General features: G+C 37.1%; 1 protein-coding gene across 1 annotated transcript in view; it reads left to right on the top strand.

The window, feature by feature from the left end:
* GRM5 (glutamate receptor, metabotropic 5) overlaps window positions 1-15,582 on the top strand; it is a 590,374-nt gene that overhangs the window by 495,323 nt on the left and 79,469 nt on the right. The window contains exons 6-7 of the mRNA XM_012641786.1: window positions 435-603; window positions 6,202-6,328. Of these exons, the coding sequence (XP_012497240.1) occupies window positions 435-603; window positions 6,202-6,328 (296 nt within the window). The remainder of the gene's footprint in view (window positions 1-434; window positions 604-6,201; window positions 6,329-15,582) is intronic.

The raw sequence follows: 15,582 nt of genomic DNA, 5'->3' as shown, positions 1-15,582 counted from the left end.
GGGGCAACACAGTGAGACTCTGTCTCAAAAAAAAAAAAAAAAATTTACCAAATTTCTCAGTTACCAAATGAAAATTTTATCATTTTACTTAAATGGAGACAAAAACATTTTCTTATCTTTTTTAGAAGCCTACCAGTAGTACTTGTTTAAACTTCTTGAAGTTATTTCAAAACTGTCTTTCCTCCTGCTAAAGTCAAGTCAGCTTCTCACATGGGATTACTTTCTATTTCAGGTATAAGCTTGAAAGTAAAAAAATGGTCTCTGAAGAGAAAGTGAAACAGACAGGTTTTTTGTTATTCTAAGTGCACTGTCATGGAAAATTCCAGTGTTACTTATATGAAATGCAGAACATTTTGGGGAATAAAACCTATTGCCTTTTCATAGCTGAATATTTATATCCTTAGCTAAATAATTACTATTTTCTTATTCCTAAGGTATGAAATAATGAATTTCAAGGAAATGGGAAAAGATTATTTTGATTACATTAATGTTGGAAGTTGGGACAATGGAGAATTAAAAATGGATGATGATGAGGTATGGTCCAAGAAAAACAACATCATCAGATCTGTATGCAGTGAACCATGTGAGAAAGGCCAGATAAAGGTAAAATTCAGTCCATATTTCTTTAATTTTTGTTGCAAATTCAACAGTGTCATCACTGGCTATTTGTAAAAATTTTACATTCTTGTTTTATCTTTTACATTATAAGCTTCTAATGTCAGAGATTGGGTTTTTTGCTTTTTTCTCACTAATTCCTTAAGAGGTCCAGCATGCAACTCACAGTAGTCTTAGTAGTTGGTTTGATTGAGCCAATTGATGAGTCATGTTTGCCCACACCCTTTCTGCTGATACAAGACTTTACAGACATTGCTTCCTGGGAATAAACAGTTTACAGTTGGAAAGCACATTTGTTCTAATTAATTTAACTAATATTTATCAAATGCCTATTAACATAATAGTTAATATCAATGGGGCGAAAATAAATGAGACAACCTTTATTGTCAGAATATTTACAGTCTAGATGACGGAAAACATCATGGACTCAGACAAGCAACATCTTGTAAAATGTGATGATTTCACTAAGGAAAAAAAAGAGCTATATAAGTTTATACAAGAGAGTGAGAGAAAGAAAGAGAGAGAAAGATTTCTTATGAATAAAATGTCAAATGTTGGACCATAAAAAATTGGTATAATTTTAGAGAGAGATCATTTATGTAAAAGGGAGCAGTAATAGAAAAGCTGCAAAAGTGGTCAGTTGAAGACTGTTCTATAATAATAGTGAAAATCTAGAGTGCATTGCACCTATATGGTTATTATAAAAGAGAGAGTTGCAATGATAAGTTGGAGCCAGATTCATGGAGAGTTTTCAATGTTATGCTAAATAGATTGAACTTAATTTTTGTTCTATAGGAGTCAGAAAATAATTTTGACCAAGCTGTTGACATCAATTGGGCTGTGGTAGGTGAAGATTAATGAGTGGAGTTATAAAACCTGAAAAAAGAACAGACAAATTAGAAGGATGCTGTGATAATAGTGGCAAGTCCCTGAACTAGGGATGAAGCAGTGAGAATGAAAAGGGAGAAGGGGAAATATTTGGGAAAAACATAGAGGTATCAGACCTGACTACCAACTAGACGTTGAGTTGGAGAAGAGAATATAGTCCAAGACAATCAACTGCAATTCCAAGTTTTAGTCACTAAAAAGGTGTCATTGTCAGGAATAGAAAAATTGGGATGGTTTTGGAGAAAAGGTGATGAGTTACTTTGGGAGCATGTTGGTTTTAAGATAGCAGCCAGTGATGGAAAGTATTGGTCTAGAACAATGAGTAAAAAGGCCCAAGATAAAGATTTAGGAATTAATTAAATAGTACTAAAGTTGAAGCTGTAAAAAGTAGATAAAATTACTGATCCTGAAAATTTAAACAAAAAATTAATGTGGACCAAGAATAGACCTTGGAGAGTATCTGCTTTTAAAGTATAAAGGAGGAAGAAGAGGTAGAGGCTGAGCAGCATCAGTTTCAGAGAAAGAGAGAGAGAGAGAGAGACAACCAGAGAGCACACTGCCACATAAGATGGTAGTCAGTGAAGAGAGAGAGGTCAAAGAAGAGGAAGAATGGGGGGAAGACAGAACTGAGGGTTAGCTCCTCATCTGGATCTGCCAGATTGCACAGAATGTGATGGTAATCAAGAATCAAAATGAATGGATAAGGAAAAAGTGGTACATATACACCATGGAATACTGTTCAGTCATAAAGAAGAATGAAGTCCTGTTATTTGTGGCAACGTGGATGGAACTGGAAGACATAATGTTAAGTGAAATAAGACAGGTACAGAAAGTTAAATATCACATGTTCTCACTCGTATGTGGAAGCTAAAAATAGTTGATCTCATAGAAGTCAAAAAGTAGAACAGAATATACTAGAGGCTGGGAAGGGTAGGAGGAAGGAAGTGATAGAGAGAGATTTGTTAAAAGATACAAAATTACAGCTAGATAGGGGGAATAAGTTCTAGCATTCTATACCACTGTAGGATGACTATAGTTATCAATAATATATTATATAGTTTCCAGCTAGAAGGAAGATATTGAAAATTTCTAACACGAAGAAATGATAAATGTTTGAGATGATGAATATGGTAATTATTCTTAATGATCACGATGCATTACATATATCAAAACATCACTATGTATCCCATAAATATGTATATTATGTGTCGATTAAACAAATAAAATTTAAAAGTATAAAAAAGTAGTGTGTGGTGAAAAGCAGACAAGGGGTAGTTTGATAATTTGAAGACACTGAAAAGCTACTTTTAGGCTACGTAAGATCTGGCCACACTTACAGACAAAGAAAAGGCAATGAAGAAGGAGAGGATGAAGATACAATAAAAAGGGGGGGAGGATAACTATTGGGGTGCATTTTTCCCTATGGAAAAAATGATATAAAAATAACGTGTTTGCTCATAGTTATTGAAGTACTACCATACCACATTTCAGGCAGCGTATATACCTGAATCTGTTGACCTTAATCTTTTCAATCACCCTCACCTTCACTCTGTTTAGAACACATCTCAGGTATTTATTCATCAGTGATTCAGATTGAAACTGAAATATTTTAGTATTGATACTAAGGCTTCAAAGGGTGGTTCTGGAGATTTTTTGGAAAGCATAAGACCAGAGGGAGGAAAGACAAGGTAAATGAAGATAAAAATAAACTTATTAATGTCTAATAAATGGCTCAATAGCTTACAATATACCTGAAATTTTCAGTAAATCTTGTTATGGTTTACTGCTAGAGTTGGTAAACTATGGCCCACAGGCTAAATCTGACCTATTATCTGTTTTTGTAAATAAAGTTTTATTGAGATACAACCACGCTCATTTGTTTACACTTTATCTATGGCTACTTTCCTGCTGTAGTGGCTGAGTTGAATACCTGAGTTGCAGTAGAGACTGTATGGCCAAAAGTTTAAATATTTACTATGTGGCTCTTTGCAGAAAAAATTTGCTAATCCTTAATATAGTGTGAAAGAAGAGTTCTGCATCTTGCTTGGCCAGTCATCTTGCAGTTAAATTCTTCATGTGAAATCTTTTATGGACCCACTCAGACTATCAATTGTTCATAATCTCCAGTACTTCCTTTAGAAAGATCGCATGGTGTAAATTACCATATGGATGTTTTGTTTCTGAACCTTCACAGCAGTACAGTTTGAACCCATAACTTCAAAATGCCAAATGGCTGATTTAAGAGCTTTATATATTTTTCTACCTCATTCTATTTGTAATAATTTACACAATGGAAGAATTTGATTCCCTATTATCATATTTTTAATACTGGTTATTTTGTAATAATATTTGTTTAGTCTTTTCTTAATGCCAAACTCTATTTTGCTAACCAGGTTTCATTTTCACATTGTTTACACACAATTTTCACACAATTTACAAGATTTTCTTAATACGATTTAAGGCTGAAACTAAGCAATGTTAATGATATCAACATCTCATGGCATTATTCAGAAATTTTAGTTTCCCTGAAAGGGTTTAGTTAAGCAAAGGTTCAAATATGTTACATATTTTTATTGTAAAGAAAGTACCACTACTTCCAGGATATTAAAAAAGAATGGGAATCACTATAAAAGTGAATTGTCACTACCTTTTGTTCAAAAAGAATGTAAAACAGAACAGAACGTGAAAAAATAAATCAGTTCTAAATGATCAGAAGAACACATATTAAGTTGTCACTATGGACTCAGAAAGAGATTTTAATATTGGAGTTATTCTTGGAAAAGGGCTTGGACTTATTTTGGTAAAAAACTGAAATTCACAAACCAGTGAAAACTGAACCATAGTAAGTCAGCATATTTCTTGCTGGACAGGAGCAGGAATGCAGCTGCTTTTATTTGCCAGTCCCTGCTAAGGTCTGTAAAGAGAATACTTCAGTATTTGCAATACGCCTACCTTCTTGCATTACAAAACCTAATAATTGACCAAGGATAGTTTTACCAAGGGTGGTTAAAGTTACACTGAAAATGAAATTCTTCATTTTGATATATTGGTATTCATATGCATATCATTAATAAAAATAGGTAACATTGTTAGAGTGTTCTACATGTTAAAAATCACTGTGAGATTTAATTTAATCTTCAGGAAATCCTATAAGGTAGGTATTATCATTGTAAAAACAAATAGGCTCAGTTTGAGAAAACTGTGCATCGGCTAGAGGACTGTTCAAGGCTGCACAACTACTTAGGGGCTATAAGTAAGACTAGAATCCTGGTGCCTCCCGGCTCTCAGGCCAGTACTCTTTAACCTACATCTTTCAAAATATGAAGTCTATCCTCCAGTAAGGCTCAATATTTGTGAGCATGAGCTTTGAAGTCCAACATACATTGTTTAATCCCTCATCTACCTAATATGCTATGTGAACTGTTTTCTCCCCTAAGGAAAATGAATAAAATAAAACCAGCTACCTTACACAGAGCTGTTCTAATGTTTTAATATGAGAAGAACATATGACATGCACTAAATAGCCTATAAATAGACAATATTATTATAAAGAATACTTTAGCTAGATTAAGCAGGTCTAATGAGCAATTTGGCCTCATTTATTTGGTTATTTTAGGGAATAGATATTTCAGGTCCTTTTGTCATTTATTCCCTACTTGTATTGTTGCAATTTTAAGAGTCTGCACAAGGAATATTACAGAATGTAAATGAGAGGTATCAGCTTACAATTATGTTTAGATATAAGTGTCTAGATGATATTTTTATCAAAGGTCATTTATAGAGTCAGCGTCTAAGACAAGGAATATAAAGTATAATCATTGCTATGTCTGGTTATTGCTGAATATTAATCACAATTTTAATCATTTATAAGAATGTGTAATGAATGCTGTCTCTATTCCACAGAGGCTATTCATGTACCAATGGTGAGGGGGAAAAAGGTATATCCATTTCTAAAGAATAACATGGGTGACTCTTTCAACTGTTAAATTATTTCAATTATTTTCCATTGCCTTAAACATTCAAATATATATACAGCTATATAATGATCTCAATGACTTTATCTGCCTTCATCCCAAGCAAAACAAAGCTACTAAAATAGAAGAAATAGGATGAATTATTGAACCAGATTTTTATTAGAAAGAGACCAAGAGATTATCTTCAGAAAAACCTTCATCTTCTTCCTTTTTCTACCCAATACAAATTCCTAATTATTTTTATAAACATGGATAAATTTTTGAACACTAGGACATATAAAATTTTTTTTGCTCACTATTATTCAACTAGTAGAGGACAGCCAAGATAAATCTAGAGAGCAAAAGTTCTTAATTTGAGACAAGGAGAGGCACAGATCCTGGGGAAAATTCATTTATGTGCACACGTATGTATATTTATATATGAGTACAAACACAGGTACTTAATTAAATGCAGTATCCAGAGCTAATTATACAAATACTTGCATTTAATTTAATCCTTAACCCTGCCACCAACCAACTTTATGATGTTGAACTTGTTTAAACTCAGCATCAGTTTCTTCGATTACAAAATAAAAATATTAGTACTTACACTGCTTATCTGATAACATTTAAAATAATGTATGTGAAAGTCCTTTATGCTTTTCAGAGAAGTATATTTGAATAAAGGATCACTGGATTTTTATCATGCAAAAATTATTGATCAAATTTTAAATATTTGCCTTAGGTGATCCGGAAGGGAGAAGTCAGCTGTTGTTGGACCTGTACACCTTGTAAAGAGAATGAGTATGTCTTTGATGAATACACCTGCAAAGCATGCCAGCTGGGGTCCTGGCCCACTGATGATCTTACAGGTACATCTATTACAGTGCCAACACATGTGCATTCCTCACAAATCAACTGAAAGAAGTCACACATGGGAGCAGGGAGAGTCACATCTCCAAGTATTTCTCATCTTGGGTGGTCTTGTTTATGGGACAAAAAATTCCCTTAGGAACAGAAGCCTTCCCAAAGCCTAAGCAAATTATAAAAATCTTTAGAGCTCAGAGAGAGATCTGTCTATACTCCTGTCTTCACTCCCCAATTAGATCAGAATTACTAGGTTGTCTACAGGGGATTCTCAGCCCATCCTCGGGAAATTCGCAGTTCATAAACAGGGCCCCAGCTAAGTGTGTCGTTATAGATGAAGAGAAAGAAGTATTAGCCAGGCAGAGACTAAAATGTGTAATGGCATAACCGAGACCAAAAAGGTAGCTCAGAATTGGGCAGAAGTTCATTTAAAGTTCTTTGTTTCTCTTAGCGCCTTTCATTGATTGAAATCAGGAGCCTTTAACTACTAAGTTTTCAACTAATATTGGCATAGGGCAAGACTTGTCTCTACTTGTTTATTTTCTTTTTTCTTTTGTTTTTGTGTTTTTGCTACAAAAAAATGTTATGAATACGTAATTGTGTTTTCCAGTGTACATTTCATAGTCATTTCTAATTTTTACACTTTAAATATAGAATACAATTCCTTCCATCCTTTCTCCAATAAACATTTATTAAAAGCACATGAAGTGCCTATTTGCCTATCGCTAAAATAAAAATATAGAAATAAACATACTATCCCTGTCTTGAAGAAATTCACAGTTTAATGAGGCAGGCAAAAAAGTAAAAATATAATTACTACAGAATGAGGATATAGATTTATGAACATGAGAGCCTGAGGAGGGGACCCATGCAGCCGAGTTTGCAAGGAAAAGAGAAAAAAGCCTTCCAGGCAGAGGGCTCACCATGTGGCATATCAGGTCATCTAGTGGATTTAGAATTCGGGTGGATTTAGCACAAAACTCCTAGAGGCTACAAGATCATAAAGTCATCAGTGTTAGATGGTGTCCATCACAGGTCGAGTGGTAGTTGAAAAGACTGGTTATAAAAACTCTGTGATCCTTCCTGGTCTTTTTGACACAGCTCATTTTTTTTTTTTATTTGCTTTTGTTTGTTTGTTTGTTGTTTGTTAGTCATTGGTGTGTTTATAGAAGACTTTCTTGTTCTTAAAAATAATTCTGATTTAACAAAATATCCAGTGTCTCGTGAGCATTTGAGTCCTATTTTCACCATTAGATTATCCCCAGAGCTAGCTCAGTGTTGAACACAACAAATTTTATTGAATAGATGAACTACAATGTGCATGCACACACAAACACACACAGTAAAAAATGCCAGAAAGGAAAAAATATATTATGATTGGTTTTCTTGGAGGGAGCTGAGGAGCAGTACTGGTGATATTTTCTTTATACTATGTCTTCACAGTTTTTTCTAATTTCAAACTGGATTATTGTCAAATTGAAAAATTCTCTTGCATATTCAACTAATTTGCATGGCTAAGCACCTTGTGAATGATTATATAGATGCGACTTTTTGTCCCATGTTTTGTTAGACTATGCTGCTAAAAAAGAACAGTCTTTTCAATCAATAGATAAGTATTTTATTAATACTATTTTCATTATAATAATAGGTGCTAGAGAAATTAAGGTGATAAAAACAGAAATGGTTCCTTTGTCTCTTGGTCCCCATATCCTATTCCTTATATATCCTACCATCTGTGGGGAGAGGGGCATAGAATATACATATGCAGGCACTGGCAAGTTGTGTGTGAAGTAAAAGAATAGGAGCAAAAAATGAAAGTATTAGAGAAATCATAATTTAAATTTGTGATCATGAAAGATCTCTGTGAAGAAGTGAACATTAGCTGAGACTTAAATGATAAAAAGAAATATCTAGCAAATAATGGTAATAAGGGCAATTCCAGCTGAGGAAAGCACATGTGAAGTCTATATATGGGTAAGCAGGTGGCAGAATGGTGTCAGAAGAGACCCAAGAGGTAGCAAGGGTTAGATCCTACGCAGCCTAGAGAACATGTTCAGGATTTCACTGTTTCTCTTTTGTGACAATGAGAAACCATTGCAGGGATTCCAGTAGAAGAAAAAAAAAAACATGATTAAAAGTATATTTTTGTAATATCCTCCTGCTTATTGTAAAGGAGAATAATTTGGGGAGGGATAGAAAGGACAAGCAGGTAGACAAGTTAAGTGGTTGTCACTACTGCAGACAAGAGTTCTTTGTGTCTTGAACTAAACAGTACCTTGGAAGATTTGAAATATACTTTGTGGTAAAATCAACAAGACATACAGATAAATTGGATGCAGAAAGTGTTAAGGAAGGCTGCCAAATTTCTTCTTTATTGGAGAAATAAAGGCATTCTTTCCGAAAGATGCATAATTTAGTTTTAGACAAGATCGGTTAGAGATTTCTTTGAGATTTTCAAGTGGAAATTAATTAATTTAACAAATTAAGGCCTTAGTTTTTGCCATAAAATGTAACAGGGATTGGAAAGACAAAGATATAGTCTAAGTTTCTAAGAAATTTATAATCTAATGGGAGAAAAGCAAGTAAACAGGTAACAACACAGTATGCTAAGTGCTATAGGTGAGGAATGAACAAAACATTATGGAAAAAGTGGGGAGGGCATAACCCTGGAGAATTTAGAAAGGTTTAATCTTGAGGCATGAGTTGAATCTCACTTTTAAAAAAAGTGAAGAGGATAATACTACAAAGAGGAAGTAGCTCTTTCAGAATTATTAATACCAGGGAGGAGCCAAGATGGCGGATCGGAAAAGTTACCAGGGTGTCTATGCCAGAAGACAGATTTTAAAAGAAAATGAAAAAAATAAACTAGCAGAAAAACATACATCGGGTGAGGGTCAGAAGGAAGGGTACCTGAAACTACAGGAGACTCCACGGGAAGACGTTGCAGAGGAGAATTGGAAGGAGAAAAGTCCCGGAGAGGCTTGGAGACCAACGACAAGGGTAGGTGGAGCAGTTAACTTCCCCCTCCCTTGCATCTCAGACTGTTGGTGGGCTCCTGAGCGGTTGGAGAGACCCGCCGACATCAGCCCAGAGACGGCTGCCACCAGTGAGTCTCCCAGCTCCCTCGGGGCACCTCCCCACGCACAGACCAGAGCATATCAGTGGACGCCATATTACTCCATTCTCTCTTTCCCCTTCCCTATACGTGGGTGCCCAGAGAGACAATTTAGCCATCACACAAAGGCATCTCCAAGGAACAGGACCTTTTCTTTTGGGGCCCTACGGCAGAATGAGGGGTACTCAGACTGTGAGCTGCCTACCCGCTAGCCCTCCCAGGTGCTGCTTGCCTGGTGACTATAGGAGAGTGGGGCAAATCCCGAGGTGGAGTGAAATCGATCCAGCTTGGGCACCCTGTAGGTGATTCGAGAACAGCACCCCTCATCCTGGCAGGATCACGGATTGATCTCCAGGGCCCAGGGGACAGGCCTGCAGACCAGACCCCATACACCCAGGTCACGATTGATCTGCCCCAGGGTGCAGAAGGGAGATCTGTGAAAGAGCCTACCGAAGACTGTGTGCCTTCAGGGGCACATCAGCATGCCTGAGCAGCAACCCTCCTCCCAAAAGAGGGCTGTAAACCCAGCTCAGGCTGTGATCCTGGGTAGGGAACCTCCCGGCCCACATCACAGCCAGGGGAGATCCATTGGCTTGAGTTCCTGCTTGCCGGCAGAGGACTAGAAGAGGTCACGGAGTGGGGGAGGTTGGAGGGGAGCGAGAACTGCTCCAGAGTGCCGGTCTCGGACAGCCCACCCCCCAAGCCCAGACTATTCAGCTGAGTGGAGCCATTTCAGCCCCTTCCAGTGGCTTTGCACAGAAGAAAAGAACAGAACTTTGACTACTGCTAACAGCAGTTGTGGAGCCTGAGGGCAGGCTTACACAACCCAGTCCCTCCCAGACTCACTGCTGGACCTTACCCCACTGAGGTGCATAATAGGGACACACTTGGAAGTCCGAGGGCCCCACCCACCTCCCGAGGCACAAGAGGGCCACTCCAGAGGAACAAGAGCTGGCGACAGGACCCAAAAACAGCACTGCAGCTCGCTCCATCCAGCAAGTGCCACCTACTGAAAGGGAGGTCATTCTGCACACCCTTTTACTGCATCTACTGATTGATCGTAAAGGATGTGGTCGAATCTAAACCATAATAACGACCTACTGGCTCAGAGACTAAATAGGACGTGTCATTATCCAAACGAAAATCTAAAGGCAAGAAAGAACAACTGATCCAGATGGGAAGGAACCAGTGAAAGAACTCTGTAAGTATGAAGACTCAAACGGAAAGCACACCCCCAAAGAGGAACAACAGCTCCCTAGGAATTGGCATTAACCAAACTCAGAACTCTAAAATGACAAAAGAATTTCAAACATGGATTGTAAGAAAACTCAATGATATGTAAGAAAAAATGGGTGACCAACACAAAGAAACCACAAAGATAATCCAGGACTTGGAAGAAAAATTCACTAAAGAAATTGAAATATTAAAGAAAAATAAAACCAATCCCCTGGAAATGAAGGATTTATTCAGGGAACTAAAAAATTTGAAACTAAACAATTCGAAATATGTATGCACCCAACCCAGGTGCACCCTGATTGATGAAGGAAACTCTACTTGATCTAAACAAATTGATAAACAGCAACACCATAATAGTTGGAGACTTCAGCACCCCACTGACAGCACAGGGCAGATCCTCCAAGCAAAAAATTAACAAAGAAATAATGGACTTAAACAGAACTCTATAACAAATGGGCCTGACTGACATTTACAGGACATTCTACCCAAAAACCACTGAATATACATTCTTCTCATCAGCTCATGGGACATTATCTAAGATTGACCATATTCTAGGACACAAAGCATGTCTCAAAAAATTTTAAAAAATAGAAATCATACCATGCATCTCAGGTCACAGTGGAATAAAAATAGAAATCAACCCCGACAGAAACTCTCATCTCTACACAAAGTCATGGAAATTAAACAACCTTCTGCTGAACGATTCCTTCATAAACAAGGAAATAAAAATGGAAATCAAAAGATTCTTTGAACTAAATGACGAAGGTGACAGAAGTTATCAAAATCTGTGGGACACAGCCAAAGCAGTCCTGAGAGGAAAGTTTATTTCCATAAATGCCTATATCTAAAAGTCAAAAAGAGCACAAATAGACAACCTAATGAAACGACTCAAAGAACTGGAAAAAGAAGAACATACCGACCCCAAACACAACAGAAGAAGGGAAATTAATAAGATCAAATCAGAACTAAATGAAATCAACAACAGGGAAACTATATGGAAGATTAATAAAGCAAAAAGTTGGTTATTTGAAAAAATAAACAAAATTGAAATGCTTTTGGCTAAACTAGTGAAAAACAGAAAAGAAAAATCTCTAATAAGCTCCATCAGTAACAATAAAGGAGAAGTTACAACCAATGCCATGGAGAATCAAGATATAATTTATGAATATTACAAAAACCTTTATGCACACAAACTGGAAAATGTGGAGGAAATGGACAAATTTTTAGAAACACACAGCCTACCTAGGCTCAACCAGGAAGAAATAGAATTCCTGAACAGACCAATATCAAAGACTGAAATAAACAGCAATAAAAAACATTCCAAAAAAGAAAAGTCCCGGACCAGATGGTTTCACACCGAATTTTACCACACCTACAAAGAAGAACTGGTGCCTATCTTGCAGAAATTATTCCATAAGATCAAGAAGGATGGATTCCTCCTCAACACATTTTATGAAGCCAACATAACCCTGATACCAAAACCAGGAAAGGAGGCAACAAAAAAGGAAAACTACAGACCAATATCCCTTATGAATATAGATGCAAAAATTCTCAACAAAATTCTAGCTAACGAAATCCAGGTGCTTATTAAGAAAATAATCTATCGTGATCAAGTGGGCTTCATTCCAGAGATGCAAGGATGGTTCAACATACGCAAATCTATAAACATAATTCACCACATAAACAGAAGCAAAAACAAAAACCACACGATTCTCTCAATATATGCCGAAAAAGCATTTGACAAAATTCAACAGCTTTTTATGATAAGAATGTTCAACAAAATAGGCACAGATGGGGCTTACCTAAAAATGACACAAGCCATATATGGCAAACCCACAGCCAACATCATATTGAATGGGGAAAAATTGAAAGCATTCCTACTTAGAACTGGAACCAGACAAGGTTGCCCACTATGTCCACTTCTATTCAACATAGTGCTGAAAGTCCTGGCCACAGCAATCAGGCAAGAGAGTGAAATTAAAGGCATCCAAATGGGAACAGAAGAGATCAAACTCTCACTATTCGCTGACGACATGATATTATATCTAGAAAACCCCATGGATTCAACCAAGAGGCTCCTGGAATTGATAAATGAATTCAGTAAAGTCTCAGGATATAAAATCAATACACAAAAATCAGAGGCTTTCATATACACCAACAGCAGTCATACCGAGAACCAAATCAAAGACTCAATTCTCTTTACAACAGCAACAAAGAAAATAAAGTACTTAGGAATATATTTAACTAAGGAGATAAAAGACCTCCACAGGGAGAACTAGGAAACATTGTGGAAGGAAATAGCAGAGGACATAAACAGGTGGAAAACCATACCATGCTCATGGGTTGGCAGAATCAGCATTGTTAAAATGTCTATACTACTCAAAGTGATCTACAGATTCAATGAATCCCTATTAAAATATCAACATCATTCTTCACAGATGTAGAAAAATTTATTGTACACTTTGCATGGAACCAGAGAAGACCCCGCATAGCAAAAACAATTCTAGGCAATAAAAACAAGATGGGAGGTATCAATTTATCAGAGTTCAAACTTTATTATAAGGCTGTAGTAATCGAAACAGCTTGGTACTGACACAAAAATAGGGCCATTGACCAGTGAAACAGAACTGAGATCCCAGATATAAAACCATCCTCATATAGCCATCTAATCTTTGACAAAGCAAACAAAAACATATACTGAGGAAAAGAATCCTTATTCAATAAATGGTGCTGGGTAAACTGGATAGCCACGTGTAGAAGACTGAAGCAGGATCCATACCTTTCACCTCTCAGAAAAATCAACTCACGCTGGGTGACAGATTTAAACCTAAGGAGTGAAACTATTAGAAGCCTAGAGGAAGATGTTGGAAATACTCTTCTAGACATTGGCCTAGGCAAAGAATTTATGAAGAAGACTCCAAAGGCAATCACAGCAACAACCAAAATAAATAAATGGGACCTTATCAAATTAAAAAGCTTCTGCACAGCCAAAGAAACTGTCACAAGAGCAAACAGACAACCTACAGAATGGGAGAAAATTTTTGCATGTTACAAATATGATAAAGGGCTGATAACTAGAATCTACTTAGAACTCAGGAAAATCAACAAGAAAAAATCAAGCAACTCTATCAAAAAGTGGACAAAGGACATGAACAGAAAGTTTTCAAAAGAAGACAGAATAATGGCCAAAAAACGTATGATAAAATGCTCAACATCTCTAATCATCAGGGAAATGCAAATCAAAACCACAGTGAGGTATCACTTATCTCCAGTGAGACTGGCCTTTATCAGAAAGTCCCAAAACAATAAATTTTGGCATGGATGTGGAGAGATAGGAACACTCATACACTGCTGGTAGGACTGCAAACTAGTGCAACCTCTGTGAAAAGCAATATGGAGATAGCTTAAAGAGATACAAGTAGAGCTGTCATTTGATCTTGCAATCCCATTACTGGGCATCTACCCAAAAGAACGAAAGTCGCTTTGTGAAAAAGAGACCTGCACCTCAATGTTTTATAGGAGCACAATTCACAATTGCAAAAATGTGGAAACAACCCAAGTGTCCATCAATACATGAGTGGATTAATAAAATGTGGTATATGTATACCATAGAGTACTATTCAGCGTTAAGAAACAATGGTAATATAGCACCTCTTGTACTCTCCTGGAAAGAGCTGGAACACATTCTACTAAGTGAAGTATCCCAAGAATGGAAAAACAAGCATCACGTGTACTCACCATCAAATTGATATTAACTGATCAACACATAAGTGCACATATAAGAATAACATTTATCAGGCCGGACGCGGTGGCTCACGCCTGTAATCCTAGCTCTCTGGGAGGCCGAGGCGGGCGGATTGTTTGAGCTCAGGAGTTCGAAACCAGCCTGAGCAAGAGCGAGACCCCATCTCTACTAAAAATAGAAAGAAATTAATTGGAGAACTAAAAATATATAGAAAAAACTAGCCGGGTATGGTGGCGCATGCCTGTAGTCCCAGCTACTCGGGAGGCTGAGGCAGGAGGATTGCTTGAGCCCAGGAGTTTGAGGTTGCTGTGAGCTAAGACGATGCCACAGCACTCTAGCCCAGGCAACAGAGTGAGACTCTGTCTCAAAAAAAAAAAAAAAAAAGAATAACATTTATCGGATGTCGGGCAGCGGGGAGGGGGGAAGGGGAAGGAGGGGACGAGTATATCCATACACAAAGAGTGCGATGCACACGATCCAGGGGATGGACACTCTCGAAGCTCGTACTTGGTGGGGAGGGGGGAAAGGGCAACATACGTAACCTAAACATCTGTACCCCCATAATATGCTGAAATTTAAAAAAAAGAATTATTAATATCATAACATTGAGAAGATCAAGGGATGGCTAATGGGTTGTTTGTTTGCCTCATATAAAAGGTGTACACATCTTTATACTACTGTCTGTTATCTCAGGGATGTTATTTCTGTAGTGTAAAAATAAATCCAAATCCTCTCATTGTTAATTCTTCCTCATCCCTCTTTCTAATCAACTTTCTTGAGTAAGTAATAAATATTCTTTTTTTTTCCTTCCTCACATTTGATTCACCATAGCAATTTGTCTCCCACCCTCACCATGCTATTGGAAACATTCTGACAAAGGATACCAATGACCACCATATTGCCAATCTAATGGTCACTTGTCAGTCCTTGTTTTACCCCCATTTCTGCTCAATGCAAGGGCCTTGATCCTGTACGCTACCCTGAAGTTTACTCCTCTGCCAGCCATGTGATAAAACAGCATTGTCTGACCTACCTAAACACAATTTGTAGGATTTTTTGTTGTCATTCCCTCTTCCACTTACTCTCGATCATTAAAAATGGATATTTCCCAGGGTTCCATCATTAGCTCATTGTGCTTCTCCTTCTACATAATCTTTCCCAGT

The sequence above is a fragment of the Propithecus coquereli genome, unplaced genomic scaffold, assembly GCF_000956105.1.
Source record: "Propithecus coquereli isolate 6110/MARCELLA unplaced genomic scaffold, Pcoq_1.0 Scaffold170, whole genome shotgun sequence".
In the NCBI taxonomy this organism is placed as follows: domain Eukaryota; kingdom Metazoa; phylum Chordata; class Mammalia; order Primates; family Indriidae; genus Propithecus; species Propithecus coquereli.
The sequence above is the reverse complement of the archived record's forward strand: the minus strand, read 5'-3'. Positions and strand labels throughout refer to the sequence as shown.